Below are 12,460 nucleotides of genomic sequence, written 5' to 3'. Positions count from 1 at the left end.
CAAGCGTTTTTTTATTTGAACCAGGTGTGCTGGATTTAGGATACGTTAAATATATGTAACGGCTAGTGGGTCCCGAGGACTGGGTTGATGAAGACGGCATTGAAGTCCCCGTTCTTACACGTGAGAGTTCTGACTCGGAGACGGAGCGCTGGGGCGGTGAGCGGCGCTGGTACCCGGGGCTCACGTCCTGATAGGTGGGGCTGTCGTCGTCCAGCATGGCGCCCTGGTCCAGAGGCTCCTCCTCCAGGTGAGAGGTCACATCGTCCGGGCACATCTGGTGGTCCATCCCATTCTGGCTCAGGTTGCAGTGGACAGCTGCAGGGAGAGATAAGAGGGAGGGAGGGGACGAACACAAGGTTAAATAAACTATAGGACACCAATGTGTACAGTATAGATGTGTGTCTGTGAACCAACCATCATCTTGCTACTTGGTAAGTGTACAGTCGTGGCCAAAAGTTTTGAGAATGACACAAATATGAATTTCCACAAAGTTTGCTGCTTCAGTGTCTTTAGATATGTTTGTCAGATGTTACTATGGAATACTGAATAATAATTACAAGCATTTCATAAATGTCGAAGGCTTTTATTGACAATTACATGAAGTTGATGCAAAGAGTCAATATTTGCAGTGTTGACCCTTCTTTTTCAAGACCTCTGCAATCCGCCCTGGCATGCTGTCAATTAACTTCTGGGCCACATTCTGACTGATGGCAGCCCATTCTTGCATAATCAATGCTTGGAGTTTGTCAGAATTTGTGGGGTTTTGTTTGTCTACCCGTCTCTTGAGGATTGACCACAAGTTCTCAATGGTATTAAGGTCTGGGGAGTTTCCTGGCCATAAACCCAAAATATCGATGTTTTGTTCCCCGAGCCACTTAGTTATCACTTTTGCCTTATGGAAAGGTGCTCCATCATGCTGGAAAAGGCATTGTTCGTCACCAAACTGTTCCTGGACGGTTGGGAGAAGTTGCTCTCTGAGGATGTGTTGGTACCCTTCTTAATTCATGGCTGTGTTCTTAGGCAAAATTGTGAGTGAGCCCACTCCCTTGGCTGAGAAGCAACCCCACACATGAATGGTCTCAGGATGCTTTACTGTTGGCATGACACAGGACTGAATGGTAGCGCTCACCTTGTCTTCTCCAGACAAGCTTTTTCCGGATGCCCCAAACAATCGCAAAGAGGATTCATCAGAGCAAATTACTTTACCCCAGTCCTCAGCAGTCCAATCCCTGTACCTTTTGCAGAATATCAGTCTGTCCCTGATGTTTTTCCTGGAGAGAATTGGCTTCTTTACTGCCCTTCTTGACACGAGGCCATCCTCCAAAAGTCTTCGCCTCACTGTGCGTGCAGATGCACTCACACCTGCCTGCTGCCATTCCTGAGCAAGCTCTGTACTGGTGGTGCCCCGATCCCACAGCTGAATCAACTTTAGGAGACGGTCCATTCTGAGAACGCAGTGCTGAAAATTACAAAGACAGAATATGAGTATATGAAAGTTGACTGCCCAACCACACCGGTCATGTACACTCTCCCCCCAAATTCACAAGAGCATGATGCCACCTATACCAGGCAGGCCCATTGTGAGTAGTAACGGATCTCTGAAAGAGAATATCTCTACCTTTGTAGACCATATAGTGAAACCCTGGGTGATCGCTCTCCCCACGTATACCAGAGACTATTGATTTGATTCATCTCCTGAAATATGTGGGCCATATACCAGAACATTCTATTCTGTGTACTTTTGATGTTACCAGTCTGTATACTAAACATCCCCCACCAGGGTGGCCGTAGAGGCCCTCAGGTTCTTCCTCAATGAACGTGCCAATTGTATTGTGGACTTGGTGGAACTGACTTTTTCTTCCAGACCAAAGGGACAGCGACGGGGAGCACAATGGCACCTAATTATTCTAACCAAAGTTTGGAAAAAAAGATGGTGCTGAATCCAGACCTTAACCCCTTTATCCCCAATATTCTCCTAATTCAGAGATATTCTCCGGATCTATACAGGGACCCAAGAAGAACTATTGGAATTCCATGCCTATCTAAACTATGAATGAGCACCTTCGTTTCACCATTAACTACGCCCTATCACAAAATCAGTTTTATTAAGGACAAAACCCTCCCTCTACAGATCTCTATAGGAAACCACCCTCAAGAGGTGACAGCTTCCAGCCACGTCCCACTTATTTAAAAAGTCTCACTGTTAGTCGATTCAGCCGCATCAGAAGAATACGCAGCTCTGATGTTTCTTACCAGAAACCGACCACGGACCTCACAAAAGGAAGAGGGCTACAAACCACAAATTGGATAAAACATGCAAATGATTGTTTTGAAGGGCTAACACACTTGGAAAGCCTTCAACCAAAAGTAATAGAAAAAGCAGAATACTCACCATCGGGAAAGGCATTTAAAAAAAGGACATTATCAGGCAGCACTGGGACATTATTGATACTGACCCACAGCTGAAACCCATCTTCAAAAGGGAATCTTTCTGGATCCACAGGCTCAACACACGGTCTCCTTTGGCCTTAACTTAAAACCGTTTTTATAGTTCCAAAATGTCCAAATGCTTTTTTTGCACAAATTGAATAGTGTGAGAGATCACACACACACGCGCACACACACACAACCAAAAGTATGTGGACACCTGCTCGTCGAACATCTCATTCCAGAATCATGAGCATTAATATGGAGTTAGTCTCCCATTTGCTGCTATAACAGCCTCTACTCTTCTGGGAAGGCTAGATGTTGGAACATTGCTGCAGGGACTTGCTTCCATTCAGCCACAAGAGCATTAGTGAGGTCGGGCACTGATGTTGGGTGATTAGGCCTGGCTCGCAGTCGGCTTTCCAAGTTTAGATCAGGGCTCGGTGCAGGCCAGTCAAGTTCTTCCACACTGATCGACAAACAATTTCTGTATGGACCTCACTTTGTGCACAGGGGCATTGTCATGCTGAAACAGGAAAGGGTCTTCTTCAAAGTTGGAAGCACAGAATTGTCTAGAATGTCATTGTATGCTGTAGCATTGATATCCCTTCACTGGAACTAAGGGACCTAGCCCGAACCATGAAAAAACAGCTCCAGACCATTATTCCTCCTCCACCAAACTTTACAGTTGGCACTAGCATTGGGGCAGGTAGCGTTCTCCTGGCATCCGCCAAACCCAGATTCATCCGTCGGACTGCCAGATGGCGAAGCGTGATTCATCACTCTAGAGGACGCGTTTCCAGCTTTTACACCACTCCAGCCAACGCTTGGCATTGTGCATGGTGAGCTTAGGCTTTTGTGCGGCTGCTCCCCCATGGAAACCAATTTCATGAAGATCACAACAGACAGTTCCTGTGCTTGATTTGATTTGGATCTCTTTTAGTCCCCATTTGGACTAATCTTCCAAGAGTCCTTAATTGGACTAATCTTCCTTAAACATTCAAATACAATTTATAATACAAACACATTTTCACATATAACCCACTATTACAAACATACATAATATACTAACATAATGACCCAATAAATACTCAATCTAAAAAATATTGATTCTTCATCTACTATAGTCCCACAACATTTCTATATACACTGCTCAAAAAAATAAAGGGAACACTAAAATAACACATCCTAGATCTGAATGAATGAAATATTCTTATTAAATACTTTTTTCTTTACATAGTTGAATGTGCTGACAACAAAATCACACAAAAATTATCAATGGAAATCAAATGTATCAACCCATGGAGGTCTGGATTTGGAGTCACACTCAAAATTAAAGTGGAAAACCACACTACAGGCTGATCCAACTTTGATGTAATGTCCTTAAAACAAGTCAAAATGAGGCTCAGTAGTGTGTGTGGCCTCCACGTGCCTGTATGACCTCCCTACAACGCCTGGGCATGCTCCTGATGAGGTGGCGGATGGTCTCCTGAGGGATCTCCTCCCAGACCTTGACTAAAGCATCCGCCAACTCCTGGACAGTCTGTGGTGCAACGTGGCTTTGGTGGATGGAGCGAGACATGATGTCCCAGATGTGCTCAATTGGATTCAGGTCTGGGGAACGGGCGAGCCAGTCCATAGCATCAATGCCTTCCTCTTGCAGGAACTGCTGACACACTCCAGCCACATGAGGTCTAGCATTGTCTTGCATTAGGAGGAACCCAGGGCCAACCGCACCAGCATATGGTCTCACAAGGGGTCTGAGGATCTCATCTCGGTACCTAATGGCAGTCAGGCTACCTCTGGCGAGCACATGGAGGGCTGTGCGGCCCCACAAAGAAATGCCACCCCACACCATGACTGACCCACCGCCAAACCGGTCATGCTGGAGGATGTTGCAGGCAGCAGAACGTTCTCCACGGAGTTACATTGTGTTGTTTAAGTGTTCCCTTTATTTTTTTGAGCAGTGTATTATATGTAAATCGTTTTAAAATAATGTTTACATTTATATATTGAAAGGTTTCTAATTTGCTCAGTTAATTTATTCCATTTCTTTATTGCTCTAAATCGAAATGTTATTTTGCCTATTTCTCTTTTCTGTCTGGACAACGCATAGATGGTGGACAATCTATTCCTAGTATTTATGGAATGTCTGTCTCTTACCAACTGAATACCGTTGTGAATAGAACTTGGCCGTTTTAAATGATGTATATTATGAAATAAAATAAGCATGTTTTTTTCAATTATCTTGTCGATTGATGACCAACCAAGAACACTGCGCATGACTGCAACAGAAGAACCATATCTCCACCTTAAAACACTTCTTGATGATGCATTTCCCCAGACCACAGAACAGTAGTTCACCTGACTCTCAATTAATGCTTGTGTTATTTGCTGAATAATTTTTCCTGGTAAATATTTAGCTATCCTTCTGATTATGCATGCTGTTTTAATATATACATATTTTTTTACATAGATGAGTTATTTGAGACGACCATGATAAGCAGTTGTCTAGCTGCACTCCCAATAGTTTGGTTTCTGCCACTTCTTCAATTTGTACTCCTCCCATACTTAATTGTATCCCATGCTGTTTTGGCCTTTTCCTAGTTGAACAGACCAACATAACTCTGGTTTTCTTGGTGTTTAAAACAAGTTTGTTTTGGCAAACCCACTCCCTGATATTCTCCAAATCTCCTTGTAAAGCTTGCTGTACCTGTTGAACCGATTGTCTTGCTGCATAAATTGTAGTATCATCTGCAAATATAGTAGCTTGAGGTTCAACTAAGGCATAGGGAAGGTCGTTGGTATATATTAAATAAAGAAGTGGCCCAAGGCAGCTGCCCTGCGGTATTCCACAGTTTAACAGGAAGGGAAGAAAATGAACCATTGATATAGGTGGACTGTTTCCTATCAGTTAGATATGACTGTACCCAATTCAATGCTACCTCCTTAAAACCATAATGCATTAATTTTGTCTAAATTATTTCATGATCCACTAAATCAAATGCTGCACTGAAATCTAAAAATAGTACACCCACAAACTTGCTATTATCCATAGCATTGAGCCACTGGTCAGTCATGTCAACCAATGCAGTGGTAGTGGAATGGTTTTTGCGATACGCATGCTGATTGGCTGTAATCAGATCATTCTTCCATGTACTCCCACATTTGTCTACTCACAATAACCTCCAATATCTTACTGAGTATAGGGAGTAGACTAATTGGTCGACTATTGGCAGGAGTAATGGGTTCTTTGCAGTCTTTCGGAATAGGACACAGTTTCGCATCCTTTGCAAACATCCCCTTTTCCAGTGACCAATTAAATATGTATCTCAGTGGAACTGCAATCTGGGGAGCAGCACAGCAAAGCAAAAAATTGCCCATAAGACCATAACCTGTAGATTTACCATCAGGTAATGACTTCAATAGGCTTAACACCTCCTCCACTGACACCGTTTGCAGACTAAAAGAGCAGATCTTAAGTTGCTTCCAGAGGCAGTCTGGAACTCGGTAGTGATTGTTGCAACTGAGGATAGATGATTTTTACACACTACAGCCCTCATTGGTCCCATTCTGTGAGCTAGTGTGGCCTACCACTTTGCGGATGAGCCATTGTTGCTCCTAAACACTTCCACTTTACAAAAACAGCACTTACAGTTCACCGGGGCAGCTCTAGCTGGGCAGAAAGTTGACGAACTGACTTGTTGGAAAGGTGGCATCCTATGGCCCTGGTCCACAGTGTTCTATTGGTCAGAGCCTACAGCGTGGCAGTGGAACGCTCCACTACCGCCAGTGTCACACGGTCAACGTTTTGGATGTCAATGAGTTCACACCCTTCTGCTCCCCCTCAGTGTTTGTGTAAGTAACAGGACTCTACTGGATCACTGGGCACCTGACTAAAATCAGCCTTATATTCCTTATGTATATTTTTGATAGATTACATTAGGTCATGTCTATGGCCAGGAGTTTTCCATGACCACGTTACGTGACCATGACCATCTCCTAGAACTGGGGTCCAGACTGCAGTTTTGTTCCAAGATGGCGTAGGAGTCAGACTTCTTTTTCCTCGTCTTGTCCCGTGTATATATCTTTTATATCTTTTTTATTCGCAAATCTTTTCATATTTTTCCTAAACCTCAACTTTAATATACTCTCCTGCAACTCGCCTCAATCAATGTGGTATGGATCTGCAATTTTTAAAAGTATTTTTCTTTACTTTTGAACCAGAATCCCCCAACAGAAGCTAGCCAGCTAACTAGCTCCTAGATAGTAGTCAGCTAATCACTGGTAGTGGTCATCAGCTAACCTCTAGCTCGGAAATCCCTCGCCAGTTTGCACAACGCGATTCAAACCAGAGCATACCGGACTTATTTTCTCTCAATATCCCCGGATTCCTACCGCAAGCTCTGAACCTTCTCACCTGGATCATCGCAGCTAGCTAGCTGCAATCCGAGTTGCTACTCCTGGCTAACGTCTCTGTCCCGAAGCAAGCACCAATTAGCCTGGAGCTAGCCCATGCTAGGCCCATCTCTCGGCTAGCTGAAGAGGTCCATCAGCCACTCCTTGGGCTACAATACCTATTTTGTCAATTAGCCTGGACCCCTTTTACTACAAGAAGCCCTGCTAATCTATCACGACTGGACTACCGATGTAATCTGCCCGAGGGTTCTTTTTGAAACAGGCCCCTCCGTCGCGACGTTCCCTGAATGCCCATCTGCTAGCCGCGGCCCGCTAGCTGTCTAGAGCATATCGGACTGTTAGCTGAATAGGTCCATCGGCAAATTTCTTGGGCCACTATACCTATTTTGCCAATTGGACTGGGCACCTATACCACACGGAACCCTACAAATCCATCACGGCTGGTCTGCCGACGGAACCGTACGAGGAGGATACAACAGACTTCTTCCGTTGCGACGGACCTATAAGGCCCTTCTGCTAGCTTGCTAGCCCCGGCCCGCTAGCTGTCTGAATCGCCGTGTCTCCAGCCAGATTAACTACTCACTGGACCCCTATGATCACCCGGCTACGCATGCCTCTCCCTAATGTCAATATGCCTTGTCCATTGCTGTTCTGGTTAGTGATTGTCTTATTTCACTGTAGAGCCTCTAGCCTTGCTCAATATGCCTTAGCTAACCCTTCAGTTCCACCTCCCACACATGCGGTGACATCACATGGTTAAAATTATGTTTCTAGAGACAATATCTCTCTCATCGTCACTCCATGCCTAGGTGCCTCCACTGTATTCACATCCTACTATACCTTTGTCTGTACATTATGCCTTGAATCTATTCTATCGTGCCCAGAAACCTGCTCCTTTTACTCTCTGTTCCGAACGTACTAGACGACCAGTTCTTATAGCCTTTAGCTGTACCCTTATCCTACTCCTTCTCTGTTCCTCTGTTGACATAGAGGTTAATCCAGGCCCAGCAGTGCCTAGCTCCACTCCCATTCCCCAGGCGCTCTCATTTGTTGACTTCTGTAACCGGAAAAGCCTTGGTTTCATGCATGTTAACATTAGAAGCCTCCTCCCCAAGTTGGTTTTATTCACTGCCTTAACACACTCTGCCAACCCGGATGTCCTAGCCGTGTCTGAATCCTGGCTTAGAAAGACTACCAAAACCCCTGAAATGTCCATCCCTAACTATAACATTTTACGACAAGATAGAACTGCCGAAGGGGGCGGAGTGGCAATCTACTGCAGAAATAGCCTGCAGAGTTCTGTCATACTATCCAGGTCTGTGCCCAAACTATTCGAGCTTCTACTTTTAAAAATCCATCTTTCCAGAAACAAGTCTCTCATCGTTGCCGCTTGCTATAGACCACCTTCTGCCCCCAGCTGTGCCCTGGACACCATATGTGAATTGATTGCCCCCCATCTTCAGACCTTGTGCTGCTAGGTGACCTAAACTGGGACATGCTTAACACCCCGGCCATCCTACAATCTAAGCTTTATGCCCTCAATCTCACACAAATTATCAAATGAACCTACCAGGTACAGCCCCAAATCCATAAACACGGGCACCCTCATAGATATCATCCTAACCAACTTGTCTTCCAAATACACCTCTGCTGTCTTCAACCAAGATCTCAGCGATCACTGCCTCATTGCATGTGTCTGTAATGGGACTGCGGTTAAACGACCACCCCTCATCACTGTCAAACGCTCCCTAAAACACTTCAGCGAGCAGGCCTTTCTAATCGACCTGGCCCGGGTATCCTGGAAAGATATTGACCTCATCCCGTCAGTAGAGGATGCCTGGTTATTCTTTAAAAGGGCCTTCCTCACCATCTTAAATAAGCATGCCCATTCAAAAAAATGTAGAACCAGGAACAGATATAGCCCTTGGTTCACTCCAGACCTGACTGCACTTGACCAGCACAAAAACATCCTGTGGCATACTGCATTAGCATCAAATAGCCCCCATGATATGCAACTTTTCAGGGAAGTTAGGAACCAATATACACAAATCCCCACATTCTTATCGGCAGACTCAACAGCCTTGGTTTCTCAAATGACTGCCTCGCCTGGTTCACCAACTACTTCCCTGATAGAGTTCAGTGTGTCAAATCGGAGGGCCTGTTGTCCGGACCTCTGGCAGTCTCTATGGGGGTGCCTCAGGGTTCAATTCTCGGGCCGACTCTCTTCTCTGTATATATCAATCATGTCGCTCCTGCTGCTGGTGATTCTCTGATCCACCTCTACACAGATGACACCATTCTGTAGACACTGTTAACTAACCTCCAGACGAGCTTCAATGCCATACAACTCTCCTTCCGTGGCCTCCAACTGCTCTTAAATGCAAGTAAAACTAAATGCATGCTCATCGCCCCGCACCTGCCCGCCCAGCATCACTACTCTGGACGGTTCTGACCTATAATATGTGGACAACTAAAAATACCTAGGTGTATAGTTAGACTGTAAACTCTCCTTCCAGACCCACATTAAGCATCTCCAATTCAAAATTAAATCTAGAATCGGCTTCCTATTTCAAAGCATCCTTCACAAACAAAGCATCCTTCATTCGTAAAACTGTTTCACCTCGTAAAACTGACTATCCTACCGATCCTTGACGATGTCATTTACAAAATAGCCTCCAACACCCTACTCAACAAATTTGATGCAGTCTATCACAGTGCCATCCGTTTTGTCACCAAAGCCCCATATACTACCCACCACTGCGACCTGTACGCTCTCGTTGGCTGGCCCTCGCTTCATACTCGTCGCCAAACCCACTGGCTCCAGGTCTACAAGTCTTTGCTAGGTAAAGCCCTGCCTTATCTCAGTTCACTGGTCACCACAGTAGCACCCACCCGCAGCACGCGCGCCAGCAGGTATATTTCACTGGTGACCCCCAAAGCCAATTCCTCCTTTGGCCGCCTTTCCTTCCAGTTCTCTGCTGCCAATGACTGGAACGAACTGCAAAAATCGCTAATGCTGGAGACTCCCACACTAACTTCAAGCACCAGCTGTCAGAGCAGCTCACAGATCATTGCACCTGTACATAGCCAATCTAACTACCTCATCCCCATACTGTATTTATTTATTTAGCTCCTTTGCACCCCAGTATCTTTACTTGCACATCTATCACTCTAGTGTTTAATTGCTATATCGTAATTACCTTGCCACTTTGGCCTATTTATTTATTGCCTTACCTCCCTTATCTTACCTCATTTGCACACACTGTATATATACACACTTTTTTCCCTACTGTATTATTGACTATGTTTGTTTATCCCATGTGTAACTCTGTGTTGTTGTATGCGTCGAACTGCTTTGCTTTATATCTTGGCCAGGTCGCAGTTGTAAATGAGAACTTGTTCTCAACTAGCCTACCTGGTTAAATAAAGGTGAAATTAAAATTAAAATGACAGTGCCACATTGAATGTCACCAGGCTCTTCAGTAAGGCCCTTCTACTGCCAATGTTTGTCTAAGGGATTGTGCCGAAATTTATACACTGGTCAGCAATGGGTGTGGCTGAAATAGCCAAATCCACCTACTTTTGTGTGCTATATATATATATATATATAAACTATAAACTGTAAATATTGATCACATTCCTTGTGTATGGTCATATACTTTTATACTGTGAACCTGTTATACATTTTTACCTCCTGTTTCAGGAAGTGATTTAACTGAGTACTGCCCATACATGCATACGACCTTCCACCCCCACCTGGGATATGGATGCCTGATGAAGACCTGGGAGCATGAGCAGCAGTGTGCAGCATTTCCCTCCTTCAACTCCAGCACCTGCAAAAAGGTACCTGGATGTGCACATGTTCTTCAGCTTTTGGAAAGCAGACAACCAGGTTTTGCCTGTGCTTAGATCTATTCAGTTTATTTTTATCCTCCCCCCAAAATAAAACTCTAGTCCTTGCCAATGGCAAGCATAACCATACTTGAAAATATGAAGAGTGGTACTCAGTGATGTGTTGGATTTACCCCAAACATAGCGTTTTGTATTAAGGATAAAGTTAATTTCTTTACCATATTTTTTGCAATTTTACTTTAGTGCCTTACTGCAAACAGGATGCATGTTTTGGAATATTTTTATTCTGTACAGGCTTCCTTCTTCTCACTCTGTCATTTAGATTAGTATTGTGGAGTAACTACAATGTTGTTGAGTCATCCTCAGAGTTTAAAATGGGGAGAAAACTGTTTTAAAGTCACCATTGGCCTCATGGTGAAATCCCTGAGCGGTTTCCTTCCCCTCCGGCAACCGAGTTAGGAAGGACACCTGTATCTTTGTAGTGACTGTGTGTATTGATACACCATCCAAATTGTTATTAATAACTTCAGATAGTCAATGTCAACCTCCCTGGTCTTTGTGGTTGAATCTGTGTTTGAAATTCACTGCTCGACTGAGGGACTTAAAGATAATCGTGTGTGTGTGGTAAAGAGCTGAGGTACAGTTGTCATTCAAAAATCATGCTGAACACTTAGTGTAGTCCATGCAACTTATTACTTAACTTGCCTAGTGCCTTGTGTGCATTGCTGCACTTATGTGATGAAATATTCAATTAAAATTTTTAAGCTAAATGATCTGATCAGCTGCATCAGACTCATTGCTTTTTAACGTGTTTTTTTTTAGCCTAGGCCTACTGGTTGTATGAATTTGGGATCTATCGTCCCAGAGTTTGTTTGGGAAAGGCCATTTCTTTCTCGACAGGCTGACCAATAGAATATGCAAACTTTTCCACTATGAGGATAGTAGATTGACATGGGTCAGTGATTCTGCTATTCTTTGCTCATCTTGTTGGCTGAGGAAAAGTAAACGTGTACAGTTATTCTAACACCTTCAAAGTGCGCATCAGAATTCGGTAAGGACAGTAGATCGTTGCACCCTCGACTTGCGTGGTCTGTTCATATGAATTACCATAATTTGTCATTCTGAGCACCGTGGGTGGACGCCCTAATCGGGTTACGCACCCGATGCATATGGGTCCGGTAAATTTCTCAAAATGTCCAGTAAAATTAAAATGCCGCGCCACATTTTACTAACTGAACCTGTACCACATGTGAGTTCTTGGTGCATGATGTTCTATTAGAATATCACTAGAGGGCAGCATATAACATCCTTTGGTAGAGTGGCCGACATTATCTTACATTCAACATTTAGGTCCAAAGCTTTTTATAAACACTGACATTCATTACATAAATCACACATATTGATAAAATGTAGATTGCGGGCACTATTTGAAGTCTAATCAGAAAACAGACAAAGAGTACCGTCAGGCCTTACCATGGAATAGTTTTGAAAATCCAAACCTTACATCACCTCAAAAGGCTCGAAAAATGATCCAAAATAAATTATGAAACATAAACAAAATGCACGCACTCTCATGCTCGAGGTCAAAGATTAAAACCGTTTCCTTGACTGTAATCTCTAAAAACACATTCACTCTAATCCAATCTAACCCCACACTATTTTTGGAGGGTACACAAACTACACGAGCCGCATAATAATTTGATTATTTTCATACATTTCCACGACAGGCAAATGTGTCGTGGGGAGATATATATTTTTTTCT

The 12,460-nt window shown here is 43.9% G+C and overlaps 1 protein-coding gene across 1 annotated transcript in view; it reads right to left on the bottom strand.

Moving 5' to 3' along the window:
* Positions 1 to 12,460, bottom strand: part of LOC120022376 — a 58,580-nt gene that overhangs the window by 26,531 nt on the left and 19,589 nt on the right. The window contains exon 3 of the mRNA XM_038966268.1: positions 119 to 315. Within this exon, the coding sequence (XP_038822196.1) occupies positions 119 to 315 (197 nt within the window). The remainder of the gene's footprint in view (positions 1 to 118; positions 316 to 12,460) is intronic.

This window comes from Salvelinus namaycush, chromosome 27 (genome assembly GCF_016432855.1).
Source record: "Salvelinus namaycush isolate Seneca chromosome 27, SaNama_1.0, whole genome shotgun sequence".
NCBI lineage: Eukaryota > Metazoa > Chordata > Actinopteri > Salmoniformes > Salmonidae > Salvelinus > Salvelinus namaycush.
This window is presented reverse-complemented; position numbering and strand designations above follow the sequence as displayed.